Source organism: Pseudopodoces humilis, chromosome 9 (genome assembly GCF_049639895.1).
Source record: "Pseudopodoces humilis isolate 2021_Gansu_Grassland_sample_001 chromosome 9, ASM4963989v1, whole genome shotgun sequence".
NCBI classification, from domain to species: Eukaryota; Metazoa; Chordata; class Aves; order Passeriformes; family Paridae; genus Pseudopodoces; species Pseudopodoces humilis.
Window position 1 is genome coordinate 33,093,345 of NC_142208.1, and position 20,112 is coordinate 33,113,456.

At 49.3% G+C, this 20,112-nt stretch overlaps 1 protein-coding gene and 2 long non-coding RNA genes across 5 annotated transcripts in view; 2 read left to right on the plus strand and 1 right to left on the minus strand.

Moving 5' to 3' along the window:
- Positions 1–3,579: 3,579 nt before the first annotated feature.
- Positions 3,580–20,112, minus strand: part of CTBP2 (C-terminal binding protein 2) — a 129,021-nt gene continuing 112,488 nt past the window's right edge. For all 3 annotated transcript variants that reach the window (XM_005528837.3, XM_014257697.2, XM_005528835.3), the window contains 8 exons: positions 11,688–11,842; positions 10,043–10,187; positions 8,353–8,559; positions 7,607–7,821; positions 7,062–7,192; positions 6,096–6,223; positions 5,339–5,456; positions 3,580–3,873 (listed from right to left, as the gene is read on the minus strand). In XM_005528837.3, the coding sequence (XP_005528894.1) occupies positions 3,693–3,873; positions 5,339–5,456; positions 6,096–6,223; positions 7,062–7,192; positions 7,607–7,821; positions 8,353–8,559; positions 10,043–10,187; positions 11,688–11,842 (1,280 nt within the window). In that variant the 3' untranslated portion in view covers positions 3,580–3,692. The remainder of the gene's footprint in view (positions 3,874–5,338; positions 5,457–6,095; positions 6,224–7,061; positions 7,193–7,606; positions 7,822–8,352; positions 8,560–10,042; positions 10,188–11,687; positions 11,843–20,112) is intronic.
- LOC148183812 (uncharacterized) lies at positions 12,447–13,975 on the plus strand. The gene is made up of 2 exons (XR_015773267.1): positions 12,447–13,008; positions 13,695–13,975. It is a non-coding gene; the product is annotated as an uncharacterized LOC148183812 (long non-coding RNA).
- Positions 15,259–17,846, plus strand: LOC148183813 (uncharacterized). Its single transcript, XR_015773303.1, has 4 exons — positions 15,259–15,520; positions 15,776–16,018; positions 16,487–16,716; positions 17,687–17,846. It is a non-coding gene; the product is annotated as an uncharacterized LOC148183813 (long non-coding RNA).

Below are 20,112 nucleotides of genomic sequence, written 5' to 3' on the forward strand. Positions count from 1 at the left end.
TGCACCGTGTGCTGAGTGGTTTATGTGTCGTGCTGTGACCACGGGGGTCCTAACTCAGCCAGCTTGAGGAGCTCTCAGTCAGTGGCCAGACCTGTAACTTCAGATCCCAGCCTGCCCCTGACCAGCTGCCCTGTGGACAGAAGGGAAAGCCCCTGATTCCATGGGCTGCTCAGGGCAGGCTGTGGAGTTTTCACCTCCCACCCTGTGTGCTTTTGGCAGTGCTGTTCCGTTCAGGGAAGCAAAGCTTCCTTATTCCAAGGGGAGAATTACCAATGTGAAAGTCTGCCTTGAGCCAAAGTGGCCCAGCTGTCCTGCCCTCCTGTCCTGCTGCCCATGGGCAGCCTGCATTGTACCCCTGTCCCCCCCAGCTCTCCCCAGAGCAATGGAGTCCCTGTGCTCAGTTCAGCTGTTCTCAAACGCATTCACCAATGAATCTCTGGTTCTGCTCTGACAGGACAGTCCTGGTACTTTGGATCACTTGGCTTCCTTGATCATTATTGTTTTGTTCTGATGTGCTGTACAATGGTCTGTTCAGGTTCACATGGTTCACAGGCCCTTTGGGAACTGGTGAAGTGTCTTTTTCAGAATCAGAGTAATCCAAACCTCCTGTACCTGTAGATTAAAGAGCTGCAACCCCCAGTGCTCACACCACAGTCAGTCTGTGTCAGTGGCTCCTCAATCACATACCTGAAAGTTTACAGACACTGAGATTAATCTGTACACACTCCCCTGCAGCCTGTCAGCAAGTTCTGCACTTTCAGCCATGAAAATATATATTAAAAATCGGGTTTCTCAATGTTATTTTCCTCATATATTGCTCGCAGCAGTACACATTTTTCTAGCATAAACTTAGCTTTTCATTGCTACCTCCTTTACAGATGGTCAGGTTTTTTTTCTGGTTTTATTTATGACTTCCTCAGTGAAAATCCCTGTATTTCTTTTGCTTTAATATATTAAAATTTAGTAATTCTGGATTCTTCCAAAGTTCTGCTGCATGGCTTATGGCAAATACCCCTGAGTTGCATTTCCTCCATTACCCATGTCGGTTTGTGTTTGGAGACCTTGTTTAATTTCTGCTTTTCATTTTCCCCCCTTTTATTCAGTAACTTCCCCTAATGCCCTTTTCAAAAGGTTTTATTTAATGTTTGTCACCTTGAAGCTGCTTGTTTTGACAGCTACTTTGACATCTCTGGAGCTTCCCTGGAGAAAGAGATTATTATCCCAGGAGAGCCTTCCTGCCTGCCTTCCCTGAGCGGGACAACAGCAGCATGGCTCTGTCAGCCACAAACCTTCAGCAGCAACTGTTCATCTCCTGTTTCTTTGCCCAGCAATTTTCCATTTGAGAGCTGCAGCTCCTGGTGCTTTGGCATCTCCCAGCTGTGATGATGTTCTTCCCTTTCCGCTTCCACGGCTCCAATCTTTGCATGTTGTGCTGGTGTTCTCCCTGCAGGCACTTGTAACCCTTGGGATGGCTTAACCTCTGCTCCTGTTGAGCTTGTGGCACTTCTGTCCTTGGTTTTGGCTGAAAGGGAAGTTGGGTGTTGGATGAAAGCTCCAGCATTTTCTGAGCTCGGAGTCACTGCTGGCTCACGGATCCTGCGGCGCACGGAGGTTATTGGATTATTGAGAAACAAAGTACCAGGGCTCGTTTATTTTTAAAACAACTCTAAACCTTAACATCAATTAAATGTTTTCCTCTTGGTTTTGATGGTCATTTCAGTGTCTCCCAAACACTTCTCCCCATATCTGACCTGTTTTATCCCAGTTTCTCGCAGAGGTCATGGATAACTCGCCACTGGGCTGTGCTAAGCACTGACAAGGAGCCATCCCTCTGTAACAGGTGACCTCTTTTGTGGATGTTTGAAGCTGGTAACCAAGTTTTCAGTTTAATTTAAAGCAAACAAAATACAGAGTTTTGTAACTTGGACACTTTGGTTTCAGCTTTTTTTAGTCCCCGTCTAACTCCATCTAACTCCATGTGTGTGGCACTTGAACACAGTGGGAAAGAAGGGTAGAAACAAGAACAGGCTTTCTGCCCAGTGAGGCTCAAGCAGCACCTCCTGAACACTTTTTTGGGCTTTATTTTCCAATGGTTTGATAATGCTTCAGCTCTTGAAAATGTACAGAAAATGTTAGTTTGAGTTGTAGCTGCCTTTGTAGCTTAGTGGAAACCCACAGTGATCACTTCATCACAGAATGGTCTGAGTTGGAAGGGCCCTTCCCCTCCCACTGTACATATTCACCAAATATGATCAGAATTATGTTTCTGTACCTTATGGTTACCTCTCAGTGTCTCCAAGCCCCAGACTGCAGCGAGAGCTCTTGGCCTTTCAGAAATTATAGAAATTTTATCACTTTTTATTGAAAACTGCACTGAACGCTAAATGTCCACCTTTACAATAAACAAATACAGTAACGGTAACACACTAAAACAAAACATACTGATAGCCATTGGTTTCTTTTTTTGTCTGTTTGGGACAGCTCAAGATTTCTTTTTTTTTTTGTCACAGAAACAGGAATGTACCCATACAAAGGCTCAAAACAGGCCATCTTTAAAAACAAAAAGGCGATGATTCACAAAAGACTATGAATATAACATGTAACTAGTTGATACAAATCTAATAGGATTTGTTAAAATCAGTCACATCTAATAACACATCTTGAAGTGTTCTTGTATAAAATATCACGTGAAGAAAAGAAGACTTTTATCAATGTCTAAAAAAGTGGATTTTGTTCATAGACAGTCTGACAAGTTACCATAAAAAGTGTTTCCTGAGACATAAGGAAATGCAACATTATTCTTGAACCCTTTCCAGCTCAAGACTTTTTCCACTTGATAAAATAGCTGCAGATTTAAAACTGAGAAAATATATTTGAGTACAAATAGTGTGTGAAACTTAATACTTTCTTCTTTTTTTTTTTTTCCTTTTTTTTTCTTTTTTTTTCTTTCAGTTTTTCTTGCATCATTGCAGGGCGTAGGTGGATGCACAGCTACTTTATTCAGTGTACTGGGCAGAGAAGAGACTGGCAGTTTGGTTTTCCTTAGCCTGGGAGGGCAGTGCTCAGTGCCAGGAGCCCTTTCTGCCCTCCCCATCCCACAGATCCCGGCTGGAATGGCTGGAACTTAGACCTGGCAGGAGAACTTCTGTTACACGGCACTGGCCCTGTGAGACTGCAAAAAGGAGGAGGAGGAGGATTTTCTTTTTTTTTTCTTCCACTTCTAAGCCAGGACTGCTGCCCCCTGTTAGGAGAGGTCACCAGATGCAAGAGAAAGGAAAGGGCTGAAGCCACACAATGGTTTCTTGTGAACTCAGTAAAGATGGCTTAATTCAGTGGCCTGGACACAGTGCAGGAGCCCTGTCCTTCCCAAGGAATTGAGGGGGGAAAAGAAATTCATTTTTATTCATGTGATTGATGCACAGATGAAGGAAACTCAACACACAATAACAGAAGTTGCTCATTAACGTATCACATCCTAGTTTTCAGCACTGCAGGGAGCAGGTGACTTCTCCAGGGCTTCTCCCCAGTCTTGGCTGCTGTCACTTTGTCGGGAACACTGGAACATCAATGATGCGTCTGTCCAAAATCAACATTACAAATTTCGTATCAAATTCTTCTCTTTTAGTTCATGTATAACTTCTTTTCCAATGTCTCTTGGTCCTAAGTTTATTGAATGGTTTTTAAATTCTCTGCTATTGCTCGTTGGGATGTTCCCTGTTGTCCCCATGTTTTGTGGGCTGGTTGGGCGATGGAGCTTGGGAAGGATGTGCCACTGTGGGAAGGTTGTGAGTGACAGGGATGCCTCCGGGAATGATCCCCTCCATAGCTGCTGGGATTCCTCCCGGTGCCACGCTGACCATCCCTGGGGGATACCTGGCAGAGGAGACACACAGAGGCAGGTTTGTCACAGCAGAGCTCATCACACACCCGTCAGCCCACCGTGGAGAAGAGAGATCCCACTTCTCTCCTGGAGCCAGGTTTGGTTTTCCTTTTAAGTTACAAGAGAGAGCTCGGAGTTAAACAGCAACTGCTGTGCCTTGAGTAAGTGTCACTGTTACACCACCAGGACTGCAGCTTGTTCGGTGCCTTCTCACAGCCTCCTGGACCATGGGGAAGCCCTTCTCCTTTGGAAATTTGGGTAAGGAACCATCTGGGATGCTCTCTGAAGCCCCAGATGCTGACATGCTGACCCCATCATCACTGTGTGTGCCTACTTTGAACACCTACACCTGTAAATTTTCCCTGTGTGGAAGGTGAGCTGCATCCTCCTCATGGAACAGCACAGCTCAAAGATGGGTTCAGATCTAATCTAGCTTTTCCAAGAGCAGGAGGAATTGTACACATTCCAAGAAACAACAGTGAGTGTGAAAAAGGAGATTAATAATATTTTGTTCAGCTGTGATGTGGGGGCAATGAGGACAAAACCATGTGGAGCTCTGTGGCCATGTGAGGCCTGAGGGCACCCACTTTCCTGTGACTCCACTGCCTTGAGGCACGGTGGGTTGGGAAGCTGGGAGGGGAATTTTACCTGCCCATGAAGGTGGAGAGCTGAGCCAGCTTCCAGGGGCTCCAGGGCTGCAGGAGCTTAGCCAGGATGAAGCTCCCTGCAGACACAAGTTAAGCTGGGAAAGCCAAGGCTTGTCCTCAGGTCCTGGCACTGCCCCCATGTTTGGGAACAAGAGTGGGAACAGGGGGAGGCTTTTTCCAGGTCTGGATGTTCTGCTGGTCAGAGGGAGCCTTCACTGCCTGTGGCCTGCATGGCCCAGGAGCTGCCTGGGGCCTTGGGGCTCTGCTGCTGGGTAACTCTGGCCTGGCTCTGCCTGACATGCCCTGCTGTGCCCTGCAGGGTATTTTGTAGCTCAGAGTATTTTTGGCAGTGGTGATGCCCTGAATGAGCCCAGGCTCCAGCTCCTTGAGCCTAACATCTCCTACCAGCACACTCGGAGCCATCTAAACCGAGCTGTAAGTAACCCTTAATCTCGGATTTAGGTGGAAATTGGGTCACCTGACTACAGCCCTGTATTTGGAGCTTCTCCCCTGGCTCATTAACCTAGAGCTGGGCCTGGCTCACAGGGTTTAGTCACGGACAGAAGCACAGAGTTGCTGCTGCAGTTCAGAGTCACCTCCAGCTCGTGGAGGGGCCTGGGAGGCTCCTGCCGCTTGCAGAGACGCTGCCAGTGACTCCCAGCTCTGCAAAGGGAGGTTTTACCCAGCCGGGGCTGGCTCACACAGCATGGGTAACCTCCGAGCTGGGAGGGCTGGTCCTCAGGGGGGTCCCCAGGTGCCCACCCTCGCTGTCCTCGCCGGGTGCTCGCGGTGTCCCCGTTCTCCCGCTCACCTGTACGTGGCACCATTGAGCTCGGGATGAATCGCCTGCTGGTCTATTACTGACCACGGGGCCGTCGTGACAAAGAATTCCTTATTCACACAGTTCCTTAGGCTTTCTGGGATGCGGCCTGGAGATGGCAAGAAAGGGGAGCCTGTGTCAGGGAGGGCCCAGCTTTATCACCCTCTAAGGAGCTGCAATGCTTAAAATTTCACTATGTCAGTGTGAAGGGTGGGAGGAAAAAAAATAATCCCACATTTCTTGTTTCAGGAGGATGTTTTGGCTGTCCCGAGGTGCAGGGTTGGAGACCAGTTACCCACCCTCACTCACTCCCAACACTTGGCTTTCAGAGGAGGTGATCCCTTGAGGGCAACTTTTAGGACAGGAGAAACACTATTGCTGGAGTATTGTGCCCACCACCTTGGATTTGGGTTTTGGAATGCAGTGGCTGTGTCTGCCCCACTGTGTGGGTTAGCACCAGTAACAGGGGCAGCGGTTTCTGCTTCCCTGTCCTGTTCTTCCCAGTCACAGACTCCAATATTTGCTCATTCATTAAAAAAATCAAACCAACACAAAACCTGTCACCCAGTCACAACAAAACAGGGAACTTTGGGTTCTCAGCTCTTTCACTGGGAAGCAAACTGGGGTTAGATCCCTTTCCCAGTGAGCTGCTGGGAACATGAGCAGGGTGAATCCCTGTCTCTGCTCCTCCTGGCTCCCGTTCCAGGCACCCAGGGAGCCAAGCCCAGCACCCCCAGGGGCTGGGTACCTGTGATCGCACGTCGGATTTCCGTGGCAGCAGCTTCTCTCATCTCTAGGGACGCCTGCTCGCTGTACCAGGCTGTGTGGGGAGTGCAGATCAGGTTGGGAGCATCTTTCAATGGGCCTTGAGCAAAACTGGGAGCAGGGGAAGACAAAGAAAGAGATTAATGTTTAAACAAAGAATAAAAGATGAACGGCAAAAGGCTTGTGGCCTGCCCTCTGCCTCTGTAACACTCTTTCCAAGGCCAGGCTGAACGGGGTTTGGATGAACCTGCTCTAGTGGAAAGTGTCCTTGCCCATGGCAAAGAAATAGAACTAGATGACCTTTAGGGTGCCTTCCAGTCCAAATCATTCCATGATTTCCTGGCCTGACAGTCCTGCCAGCCCAAAATGGCCACAGAAATGCTGGGGAGGAAGCACAGCTTCCATGCAGGGCTCAGAAAATGCAGGCTTCTGAAAATGCACCAAAAAGAGCTGAAACACCAACCCATGGAGTGGTTTGGCTAAATGCTCCCATGGGAAAAATGTTTGGGGGTGTCTCCAGCAGTGTGGGGATAAAGGGACATGCTGTGGGTCAGCCCAGGATGGGAGAGGGTGGACACTGGGGTTCCCCTTGTGTAGGAGCAAACTTTTTGTTTAAATATTTCTGTGGTGAGAGAAGCTGCACTCCCAGTTACAGCCCAGCCCTTCCCAGGCTGCAGGCAAAAACGCCCAGCACTGAGCACAGTGAATTTGTTCTCACAGGCTATAGTGAATGTTTCAGGATTTTATCTAAACACAGGCTGGGTTCTTGTTCTAAGCTCTCAGTGTCCATTTGAGCACACGTAAGCCCAGTGCTGGACTACAGCTGATGGCTGCTGCAAGCTGACAACAGCAGGACTGTCCCCCAGCGCTGGGCTGTGTGCCAAGGGGCAGTGACACTCAGTGGGTGCTGGGTACCCCTGGTTGGTGTTGGCACGAGCTGGAGCTTTACCTGAACGGTTCCGACTCGTGCACGTCGAGCGCGGCCCCTCGTATCCGTCCCTCCTTCAGGGCTTGGGTTAAGGCCTTCTCGTCCACCAGCCCCCCGCGGGCCGTGTTCACCAGGAACGCTCCCTGCCTCATCTGCCGCCGGCACAGAGAGGGATGACCATCAGCTGGCTGCTCTGACCCCATCCCATCCTCACCCCCACCCTGGCGTGCTGCCTCCAGCTGTGACAGCATCCCACTTTTTCTGCTCCAGCCCCAGAGCAACCCCCATCCCACCACACGTGGGTTTTCCATGGGATCTCCATCTTGGGTTGGTGTTGGCAAACAAAACCCGCTGTTGCCATCACCTCTGCACCAGAGGGACGGGGATCATTCACCTGGCAGGACACTGCCCCCCCTAAACACTGTGGGGAGACACACCTGGGTGCAACCAGCTGTTCTGGAGCTGCTGGCTCACAGGGGAAACTGAGGGATCTGTGGCCAGCTCCTGCACTCAGGCCCTGCCCACCAAAGCTCTCCTCGGCCACGCACATGAGGTGAATTAATTACCTGCTTAATCGTGAAGTCATTGATAAGGTGGTGGTTGTGTTCGTTAAGGTTGCAGTGCAAGGAGACGCAGTCGCTCTGGTAGAGCAGGTCCTGCAGGGTGTAGACCCGCTGGACGCCCAGGGAGCGCTCGATGCCGTCCTGCAGGTACGGGTCATAGAAGATCACGTTGAAGCCAAAGGCCTTGGCTCGGACCGCGACCGCCTGTGCAGTGCGACCTGTGCCAAAGGGAAGGGACAGCGGGAGTTAACTGAGCCCAACTTCCCTGTGTCCGAGAGGCTGAGGTCCCAGCAGGACCTGAGGACTGTCCCCTGGGGCCTGCAGGGCTCCCCAGACATTCCCCTGCCTTACCTCAGTTTCCCCATTTAAACATGCTGGTATGAGCGCTTGTCATTAATTAGCTGATCCCGCCTCTAACACTGAAACTCTCTACAGCTGTGGCTGAACTTAAGCTCCGTTTTACACAGCCCTGCACTGTGCAGGCCAGAGTGGCTCAGGGAGGGCTGGGTTGCTGTAGCTGTGGCTCAGGGTGAGGACAGCAGCACTACCTCGAGAGTTGTGGTCCCTCTAAAACACCACTGCGTTTCACCAATGCTCCTCCAAGGACTCAACCACAGCTCAAAAACAGCTCCCCAAAAACCCGTGTGAGATGTTCTCCCTGTTTCACACCGATCCACTGTGGTGCTTCTGGTTTTGGAAATGCTCACTCTGGGTCCTTCCCCCTCAGGAGCCGCCCTTGCCCCACGCACCGAAGCCGATGAGGCCGAGCGTCTCTCCGCGGATGCGGGCGGCTCCGGAGGCCACCTCCCGGATCTGCTCCACGCTCTGCACCCGCGTGCCCTCGCGCAGCGCCTGGTACAGCCACGTGTTCCGCCGGTACAGGTTGAGCACGTGGCACACGGTGGAGTCGGCCGTCTCCTCCACGGCGGCCGAGGGGATGTTGCAGACGGCGATTCCTGCGGAGGCCACACACAGATCACAGCCTGGCCCGTGCCAGCCCTGCCAGCCCCTGCCCCCTGTCTCAGGGACCCATCTGTGGGATGAGGTGACTCCCAGCTGCCCTTCCCACCAGCTCCTCACACTGGTGTTTACTCTGTGCCCCTCAGACACCCAGGGATGATGGTTCAACCCCATCAGCCCGTTCTGGGGTGCCTTTTAACGGGTCCAAACTGGTGCCCAGCCCAGCCAGTGGGTGGCCCTGGCACCGCTGCTCAGGCCCTGGTCACTGATTGACTGCACGGTTTAAAAACTACCTTATGGAAAGCAATACCAATTAAACTTTACGCTACATTTGTGGGAAGTCATTACATTTTCTACTCGAAACCACATCATTTGGCCACCCAATTTGCCAAGTAAAAAAGAAGGATTATGCTGCAGTATCCCATTACTTTATTCGTTATATCTTTCCCTTCCTGATGTTCAAAGCCTCAGAACATTGTTATAATGGATAATAACAATAAGAGTTAAAAACATGTAGAAACCATTACACTGAGAAGACACTGTTCTCCTCTTGAAAAAAGAAAACAATTCACTATATTGAGAATTGCTTTTTTTAGGAATGACTATATGAGACTCTCTTATTGCAATTATCTCTGTAAAACAGCTCAGGTGGAATGGCTGTTACTCTTCACTTCCCCAGAGATAACCTTTAATACAACATATGCCAAAAGGCTGCCCCACAGACTGAATCTTGGGATCAGATGAGTAAAGCCTGTTGTAACTCAGCTGCTAAAACCAGGGATACAATTAAGCTCTTGCAGCTGGGCATGTGCAGCCAAAAGTCTGTGACCACCCAAACCAATTCGGAAATTGGGTGGTCCCATCATTGCCTGACAACATGACTCTCCCTGTTCTCGACAATCCATGCTAAAAGCCTTTTCCAGGTTCCTGAGGCACCTTTGATGAGATGGCAAAGGAGGTGGCACCAACCCAACACACAATTCCTGCTCCACCATCCAACACAGCGCCTTCCCAGCGGAGCAGGCATGACTCAGAGAACCAGCTCCGATCAAGAGACTGATCTTGCTTAACAAAAGATAATAAAACACCCTTCCTCCAATTTTTCTAAAGCTGTATCCACTCTCCTGTGGCAGAAATAGAACAGTCATACAAATACCCAGTGGCATGAAGGGGCACCTGAACTTGAAACAGTGCAGGAATGAGGGATTCAGACAGGGCAATTTTTTAATGATATGAACCCAAAAGCTGCTTTCTAAAACTGCATTATTTTGTTCACTTCATGGTCAGGTTTTCATGGCATAATATTCTCTGTGTGCAAAAAATGTAAACTCCACCTGTAATTTTAGAGGCTGAATGGAGGCTCTGCCTGGAACTCTGCTATGCCAGCGTGGTCCCAAGGAAGCAGCAGCTCCTTGTGCCAGGGAGGAGGGAGGGAGGGAGGAAGGAGGGAGGGAGTCAGGGTGCAGAGCTGGGACCTACCGAGCTCCCCAGCGGCTTTGATGTCGATGTTGTCGTAGCCGCTGCCTATTCGGACGATGACCCGCAAGGCCTTGAACTTCTCCAGGTCCTCCCGGGTCAGGGTGATGGTGTGGTACATCATGGCCCCCACGGCTTCATTCAACACCTGCAACACAACACAGCAGTCAGGAGCCACCAGCACACCTGGGGGGACACCTGCAGCTCAGGAATCAGGAACATGGCACAGTGAGTTGGACATTCTCACTGCTGACCTGCTGGCTGAGCCAGGTGTCACCAAACCCTGCAGGGTTGTGGCCCACCAACACCTCTGGGAATGGATTTGGTGAATATCCCAAAGTTATGATGTTACATCTGAGCAGGTGTTTTTTTCCAGGTGGTTATCTGCAAATCCCTCTGCTTCCAGGCAGCAGTAGTTCTGCTTTCAGAAAGGAATTCGTGTTGCAGGACTGTCTGAAGGGTTTGAACAGGACTGTGGGACACTCCTAACTCCTGGACCTCCTTGTGCATGTCCAAACTCTGGCCACACCTACCTTTCCTGGCTCTTCTCAAGGGGACCTGAGAAGCTCTGCAGAGGCTGCACAGTCACACAGGGCTGGGCCTTGCCCCTTCAGTGAAGATCCAGATCATCATTGGTGCTCACCACATGCTACCTCAGTGCTCTGAAAACCCAAGACCCATCCAAACCCCTCAAGCCTGGCTCATCTATTAATGTCTCACAACAAACCCCCATTCTCCTTCCCCCAAATTTAGTATCTGCAAAGACCAGCACTGATGCTATTTGCATTCCTCTTTCCCAGATCTTGGAAGTGATTTCTGATCACTTCAAACCTCATTTGAGGCGTCTGAAATAATACTTTTAAGAGAAGCAGTTACATGTAGTAGAGCTTCCAAGCAGAAGCATTCATCCACACCACATGGATCTGCCTGAATGATTCCCAAACCTCCTCCACTCCCCCTGGAGAGAGAGGAGCTGCTGGAGGTGCACCAAGGACCTGTGAAGATCCACCAGCTGCAGCTGGGATGGTGTCAGCAAAGCCACAGCAAGATCACCACGGACTTCAAAGAACATGAGAAATGTTAATAACATTGATGTGACAAACCTGATGCAAAGAGATAAAGTGACTTTTTTTTTTTTTTCCAAAATAACATCTGGCTTCTAAAACAACCTGAATGAATTTTAATCTGCAGTGGCTTCTGTTGATGTTATCTGGTGATTGACTCGAAGTGCTGCTTTGTACTTTTTCTGTTCAAAAATCAAATGATCAGACTGATTTGGGTTGGAAAGGAGCTCATTTTTCCAAACCCCTGCCATGGGCAGGGACTCCTTCCACCGTCCCAAGGTACTCCAAGCCCTGTCCAGCCCGGCCTTGGACACTTCCAGAGATCCTGGGGCAGCCACAGCTCCTCTGGGCACCTGTGTCAGGGCTTCCCCATTCCTCATAGGGAGGAATTTTTTCCCAATATCCCATCTGTCCCTGCCCTCTGGCAGTGGGAAGCCATTCCCTGTGTCCTGTCACTCCACACCTTGTCCAAAGCCCCTGTCCAGCTCTCCTGGAGCCCCTCTAGGCACTGGAAGATGCTTTAAAGACGTGGAAGAGCAAGGCCAGACCCCGCTGCCTCCAGCCCACCCCAGCTCTCCCGGTACCTTCTCGTGAATCTCCTGAGTTGATTGTGCGTCACAGAATGCCACCGTGGCCAGGTCCTTCAGGATGGGCATCTCCACGGTGCAGTCCCTGCCGTCCAGCAGCGCCACCAGGGGCCGGGGGTGCATGGGGCCGTTCATGATCTGCGGGCGGATACCTGCGGGCACAGCGAGCACAGCGCGTTTCTCACGGCTCCCTGGCACTGGAGGGGCAGCAGCACCTGCTGACATCCTGCACTGCAGGGCCAGGGGTAACAGCAACAAGGGCTGAAACTCTGGCCAAGGGACTGGAATACTCTCTGGGAACACAGCTGCGGTTTTGCCCCTGTTTTTTTAGGGAATGGCTTTACCATTCTGACTACCTCAGAAAAACAAGTCCAAACAGAGACTCAAAGAGCAGGATTCCTGGAAAATCACGGGAAGAGCAGGACACTGAGGACCTCTTTAGCACAGAAGGTTATACTCTGATGTATTGCCAACTACCAAAGGTTTCATGGGAACAGCAAAGCTTGTCTTTGTAAACCAAATATTCTCCTCGGAGGAGAGGAAGGAATTGATCATCACCCAAGGGCCACAGCATGCTGAATTTTATATCCTATTTATTGTTCTGGTGGGGATTAACTGGTTCATTTTGGGACAAATCACTCAGAAATTTCTACACCTCCCTTTCAGTAATGGTGTTTATTATATTAGGACCCTGTGAAATACCTCAGGTATCTTTCTCAGCTGCTTAGGCAGTTTCTGAGCAGAGCACAGGTGAGGGGACCAGGTGCTCTGGGTATAATGTGGTGCTTTATTTCTGCTGCAGCACCATGAGATGGTTGGAGCTAGAGGGTCTGGCTTTGAGTCTCCAAAGCCTCAGACAAGCAGCCCCAGCAAAGCCTCTCCTTACCTCCTCACTTTTGCAAAAGAACCTGCCAGGGCTACCAGCCAACAACTGTCTGGCCTTTAAATGCAGTGGCTGTGCTGATTAGGGGGACAAGCCCAGGGCTTGGCTGAGGGAACTCCATGGGGCTGTTTTGGGGTGTTTTGTGGGACAGTCTCCCCCAGCTGATGTGGCTGTTGCAGACATGGGCACTACTGGCCACAGCGATGAACCCCAGACCTGCAGGCACCAAGAGCGAGGTCCCAGGGAGGGACCCTGCACTGCTGCTACACTCACACAGCTACACTCCTTTTACAGGGGAAAAAACAACTCCATGGAAACAGGCAGGTTTAATGGAGGGGGTTCAGTGGCTTTCCATTCCTTTTCCACTGAATCTGCTTAAAGAAATGGAGAACCAACCAAGCCAGCAGACCCGACTGAAGGTTTTCAGCATTACAGGTGGGTGCTTTCGGAACTGGTCCTTCCCTCCCCCTTCCCTATTGAGGTCTCCATTACTGGAAGTAATCCATTATGTTTGCATGCATTTCATCCAGATGGGAGTGCAAGTGTGTCAGTAGGCAGGGTGGAGTGCCGAGACGATCTGGATAAGGGAAAGAAGCTTGTGATAAGCAGATAAGCAAGAATAAAAACATGGCCAAATCTCCGAGCGCTTACACAATCCCTCTGGGCAGCGCTGCACCCCAGCTAGATTATTTTCTCAGGTTAACAAGCAAGTGAATTATAACACTGACTTAAATGCTTACTAATGTGTATGATCTCCAAGGCTTAGAGCCTCACACCACAACTGCAAATAAAAAGGAATCTGGTGCAGGGCCAAGGTGACTGTGGTGGTGGCAGTCCCGATGGCCACCATCCCTGTCCCCAAGCTTGGAGCCCAGCGCCCACCAGGGACCAGGACCATGCTCAAGGCAGAGCAGTGGGCACACAGAGGTTGGAGTGGCTTCCTGTGAGCGTGGCAGGTGGAAGATGAATCCACAGGTTATCTGAAACTTTAACATTTAATCCGAGCCCCAAAATAACGGGTTTATTATGCTGTCCTTACATAAGCTTCTTTGAAAGTCAAACGAAACACAGTTGGTTTTTTTTCCTTTTTTCTTTTCTTTTCTTTTTTTTTTTTTAAACAGCATCTGTGTCTTTGCTTGGGATTAAGGATGTAATTGTGCATGATGACACAGGCTTCTTAGGCACGTCACCCTTGCCCACACACTCAAGTGCAGTCACTGAGGATGAACGTGGATGGAACCCGTGAGGTACGCACAGGAACTGCTCTTGTTTCTCCTGCTTGAAGGAGGGAATTTATTTCAGCTCGACAAGGAAAGTTCTGAAGCAAATCAATACAGGATGAAGTGCATAATGTATGGAAATGACATTTTAATAAAAACCATTGGCAGGTTTGCAGCTTAAACCGTGCTCTGTTTTCCTCAGCCGCCTCTCCCGTTGCCTTTCCACCACCCTGCCTCCATTCCTCACCGTCCTGGCTCCTACCCCTGCACAAACACATCCAAACCAACACATTTGGACTGACAAAACCAAGCCACCCCGCCTCCTACAGCACGTTTGTTCTGCAGGCCACTGCTTCATTAAGAAGGAGGTATGCCACGGATCAGAAAGTAATTAAACAGCAGCCACTCCCCCCGAAATTGTGATAAAACATCGCAGCCATTAACCCTTTCATGCTGTGTAAACCACGAGCATCACCACCCCTGCGGAGGTAGGCACCAGCTCTCCTGGGGCTGGGGTGGGATCAGCTCTGCCTCCCAATTTCGATGCTTCCCACACCATCTGAAGCTGATTTTTACAGAGAACCCCCCCAGCTGTTCCTGCAAAGTTGGGGCAAGTATTGTTCAATACTTTTTTTTTTTTATTATTATTATTTATTTTTTTTAAGCGTTTTCAGCCGCCTGCAGAGCCTGGCCAGCAGTGTGGGGAGAGCTTGGTAAGGAAGAGGGAGAGGAGGAAAGGTTTACAGGGAGAAAATAAAAGAAAAAAGAAAAGAAAAGAAAAGAAAAGAAAAGAAAAGAAAAGAAAAGCAAGGTTTTGCAGGCACAGAGAACTCAAACTCCACCCCGGCTCACAGGCAGCGCCGCTTGTTGCACGCAGCCCCGCGTATAAAGTGCTTTTGTTTCATTTTTAATACACAAAGCCTGCTTGTCCTTTCCTGCCGCTCCTCCCCTTTGCCACCCACTTGTATCCGATCCCAATGGCACCCCTGCCAAGAGAATTAGGGAGTGCTCCCTGCTAAATGGCAGCCTTTGTGTGACCGCAAGACGGCTGGTACTATCTCACCGAAACAAAAGCAGAAGCCATTTGCCTAATTCTTATTAATCTCAGTTGCCTGCGCCACGCAGCAGTAAAATAAAAAAAAAAAAGGAAAAAAAAAAAAGAGGAAAAAAAAAAGGAAAAAAGGCTTTAAACATGTTGTCCTGCAGTATATAAAAGTGCATCAAGAAGCGATCCTGACACTCGCCTGAATTACCCGCTCACAACCAAGTAGCTACAGTTTTACAGTCAACTACACACTTTATTAAACAAACAGAAGAGAAACAGGAAATTTCCCCTTGCCTGGAAAATGTTGCCTCCACATTCTTCTTCTTATTAAAAACCACACATGGCAGTGGAGGAGTAGGGAGGGAGGAGGAAGGGGGGGGGAACCCACACACGATAAAATACTACCACTTTTCAGTGCGTTGCCTCTCCTTTCGTCTACGAGGGGGTATCTTCAAACAAGCGATCCCGCGGCCCACAGCTGCAACATCTCAAGACAAATGTCTCTTTGAACACGGAGGGAAAAGAAAAGGCTTTTGTCCTGAGCCTCAGAAGAATGGTCTGAAATTGCGAGAGGAGTTACAGTCACCTCTGCGCGGCTCCCAACTCTTCAGAGCACTCCCTCCAGACTTTGCCGAAGCTTTTAACTAATCGTAGTTCTTTCCCAGCCCTTGAATAAAATCATGTGAGTGCCAGCCAAAAAATCTTATGCTATGCACACTAAAGGGTTTGTATATGTCACAGTTGCTTTTCCCCCTTCCACTCCCCTCCTCCTATTGACTTGCACATATGACTGGGTTTTTTTTCGAGTTGTCTCAAATGGATTTAATCTGTGCCACGCTGCGGTTTATGTTTGTTTGGGTTTTTTTGTGTGCGTGGCTTTTTTTTTGCTTTTTTTTTTTTCCACTTAAAAATGAAACATGCCTTTCTTTCCATACAGAACGTGGCTGCAGAAAAAGGCTGATAGCCTTGAGCAGCAGCACCTCGAAAATAAACACAAAGCACTGGGGAAAAAAGCAAGGCTGTGCTGATCTCAGCTGCACCCAGAAACCAAGGGCCAAATTCTTTCTTGATGTATGAATCAACTGATTTTCGGCATCAGAAATGACACTTGACTGATGGCAGGATTCACATCTTCTTGGACACATCCATCTCCTGGTCCTGCCCAGTTTGTCCCAAACAGGTAAAAGCAGCCCCACGTCACTGTTTGAGGGAACGGCTGGAGCTGTGTCAGGGGAGGTTTAGACTGGAGATCAGGGCAAGGTTCTTCCCCCAGAGGGGGCTGGCACTGCCCAGGTGTTCAGGGAATGGGCACTGAGGCTGCCAGAGCTCCAGGAGCCTTTGGACAGCGCTGCCAGGGATGCACAGAGGAGGATTTTGGGGTGTTTATGCAGGGACAGGGGCTGCACTCAGTGATCCCTGTGGGTCCTTTCCAGCTCAGGATATTTTATGACTTTCTAATTGTCATCCCAATCACACACTCTGTCAGGAGTGTGTAGGACAGTGCTGTTTGTACGTGGAGAATGAGGGCAGGCTGTCCCTGTGCAGTGCCCCATCTCCAGAGCACAGCTTGGAGCAGTTGTTGGAGCAGTTGTTATTTCCTCTTTCCAGTTGTTATTCTCTCTCTCCAGTTGTTATTCCCTCTTTCCAGTTGCCATTGTCACTGCCAGTGGCACCAACAGCTACAGACAATCTCCATCCAAGAAATAAGAAAAAACCCCTGCACCTCAGTCCTGTTCAACACCATCAGCAGTGCCTCTTGCTTAAACACTTGAAATTCCCCAAAGATTTGCTGTCCCATCCATCACCTCTGCATTACAAGCTGGAGAGCCAAGGTCCCAAGGTGCCTTTCCAGGGATCCCCATCCCTGCAAGCAGAAAGGTGAGTGGCAAAGGTGCCTCTGGGTGGTTCTGTGAGGATGAGGATGTTTTGGGAAAGCACTCTGATGCTGCAGGACCCACAGGATCACCCTCCTCCACCGCAATGTGCTCACCATTGATGCTCTTTCTTTCACTCAACTTTTCCTGTTAAAAAATGCTTCTCATAATGAATACATATGCAAAAATGAAATAGGACACAAGTCTTATCTCTTAGAAAGAAGGGGAAAAAACCCAAACAGATATTTACTGGTTTTTCTAACTACAAATACTCTGGAGGCACTTGGTATTGTGCAGACAGAAGCCACACAAACAGAGAGCATTTTTTAGAAAGTGACATCAAATACATATATTTTATAAATAATCATAGATTGTTTTATATTTTAAATGCAAAGCATCTTTGAGGCTGCCAGGATCCTACCAGGGAAAGAGTGCAGAATCTTCTCCTTCAGTGGAGACCCAGGAGTTTGAACTGATGCTGGAGGTCCAGGCTCACAGCCAGGGCTGCTGTGGGGAAAGAGGGATGATGGCAAAGGGGAGGCAACTTCCAGCACACTGGAAAAACCCACAGGTTCATGGCAGTCCCCTCTGGTGTGGGAGACTGTGTTTCAGAGAAACTCCTGAGCTCCAGAGAGATGGGCAAACAGGCAACAAGACCCATCCTGCCCTGCTGGAAAGGGAAAATCTCATACCTGCTGTTGGGAAGAGCCTGTGCAAAGCCCTGACCTCTCCAGCACACAAGAGCTGGATTTTGGCCAGCTCCTTTTCCAGATAACTTTTCAGAGCTTCCTTGAAGAAAGTATTTTTAAAAATTCATAGGAAGTTCCCATATAAAACAATATATCCTTATTAGCTGATCCAAGCACCGTGGCTACATTCCCCAGATGAACTACAGACACGGCAGCCAGAGAGAAATGCTCAGTTAAAATATAAATATACATGGTATTTTCTTATTCTTATTTGAATTCCTGCAGGTACACACACCAGAAACACCTCCTTTTGTGTCCCCCCATTAAAGCACTGGGATACCCTGCTGATGCTGTGGGGATGCAGCCCTGGGGCATGAAAACCAAACACAAGCTTTGCAAAACTCTGGAGTGCTCGTCTCTGAAATTATCTCTGGACTGAACTAAACCTCACCCAGGAGCACTGCACATCCAGCTGCAAGGACATGAGCTGGTGTTAATGCAATAAAAGAGTAATAGAAGAGCAGTGCATGGCCTCTGCTATGTATCAAAATGTGGGTGTTTGGGTTATTCCTACACTGCCAGGTTGGTAAATCTGTGTCTGTGAGCACCAAACACCAAGGAGTGACTTCAAGAGGAGCTGAACAAGGTCTAACATGGAACTCCTAATGGTCACACAAGGTGATGGCACCCAGGGGTGCCTGAGGGATGTGCAGAGACCCTGAGAAGGGGGAGGGCAGAGCAGGGCAGGGATGGATGGGATGGCAAAACCAGGGAGGCAGAGGGAGCTGCCAGGGCATGGGAGAGGCAGAGCAGATGGGAGAGGCCATATGGGGTGGTGAGGGAGGAATGCTACCAAAAAAGCTAAAAGAAGCACCTGGGAAGGAAACTGCTTGCTCAGAGCAGCTCAGATTCCTGTATTCTTTTTCTCTGGGTTGTGTAGGGTGGGTTTTTGTAATCTTTTTTTTTTGGTAAGAGAGGGATGGGAGAAAGAGGAGAAAAGCTCAGTTAGGGTTTGTTTGGTGGTTATGATTCAGATACCCTACACACCCTCAAACTGTCCCACTGCCCAGGGCTGAGCTTTGCAGCTAATTAAAAAAAAAAAAACATGGAGAAAGTAGCAAAAAAAAAAAACCAATAAATTCTCCTTGAGTATGCTCCATTACTAAGCCCACTGCTGGGAACAAATTGTATTCCTGGTGTTCAGTGGGCAGCTTTCCTGATATTATCCAGCACTCTCATGCTGCACTTCAGCTGCAGGATATATCCTTTATTTTTCATGGGTGGGACGTTCACCTCTGAGCCACACATTCCAGCCATATGGCATCATGCACCAGGGACAGCATCCCATGCCAGCTCTCCTTTGGGTCCCTCCCTGCCCTCTTTATCCATTGATCTTTTTCCCTTCCATCCCAATGGAAACAAACTACAGCAGTAAAAAACAAATGAGCTGCTCCAGGAAACAGACAGCTTTCATTGTTTTGGTTTTTGGTTGGTTTTTTAGTTTTTTGATTGAAAAGATAAAATAAATAAACCCAAGGAGAAGGATGCTGCTGCCAGGGCAGAGCTGCTGATATCGGCCATCTGGGCAAGAGGCTGCTCAAACTTCAAATTGCCCCGAGGGATTCAGAGGCTGTAAAGACGTTTTGGAATATGAGATATTGAAAGCAAGGCTAAAGATGAGCCTGTCTACTTGCAGTGACAGCCCTGGCATGGGGACAGCCTGGAATTCTGCTGCCTGAGCCCCCCAGCAGACCAGCAGTGGGGCTGTCCACAACACACCAGCACTGAGGGGTGCAAACTTGGCTTTAGCACACAGACAGACCACTAACAGCCCTGTGGTTTAGAGGAAATGCCCTCAAATAATAATAATAAAAAAGGGTAAAGTATTAAAGCAAGCACTTGGATCCAGTTTTGGGAAGTAGAAAGGATTCAATCCCACCAGCTCTGTGTGCCACCAGCACCTTTGGTACTTGTATTTGCACATTGATAATAAGAGATTCTCAGTGGAAAACAAAGAAAAGGCCACGTTGGGAGCTAGTTGTAAGAATTAAATGATGCTGTTAACCACTAACATTAGTCCTTCCCCCTATGCTGGACAGAAAGTGCTCTTGATTTTTTAAGCAACAGGGCTTCCTCCGAGCCTCTCTGCTCTACTGCTGGCATTCCTGGGATCTGCTGGAGGTTTAGAACCCAGAAGAGGCTTGAGACAGCACTGGAGGAGTTTCTGTCTCTGGAGAGACGGGACTGCTTTGCTGGGGTGGGAGCCTGGAGAGCCTTTTGGAAGATAAATCCTCATTTCCATGCCCACCTGTAGCTGTTGTCAACTCAAGTCACTCATTTACAGCCAGAAAGGACAAGCCCCCAAGGATCCAGCCCAGGCTTTACCTCACACTTTTTGCCCTTTTTCCGTAAGGGCAATGTGGGAGCCTTCAGTGAGAGCCCAGCTTGACTTTAGGAGCCTCCCCAAAGCATTTCTGGCCAAGCACAGAGTGTCAGGAACGGCTGGCAGCTGCCTCAGCTCCTCCTGCACCCTGTGGATGGGCCAGGGAGCAGCCAAAGCTGTGACTCCAATCCTTTAAATCCACCTGGACACCTCCAGCACCTTCATTCTAATGGTTAAAAGGAGCAGATGGGCTGTCCCTGAGCCCTGTGAGCCACACCAGGAGCACACGGGCTGTCCCTGAGCCCTGTGAGCCACACCAGGAGCACAC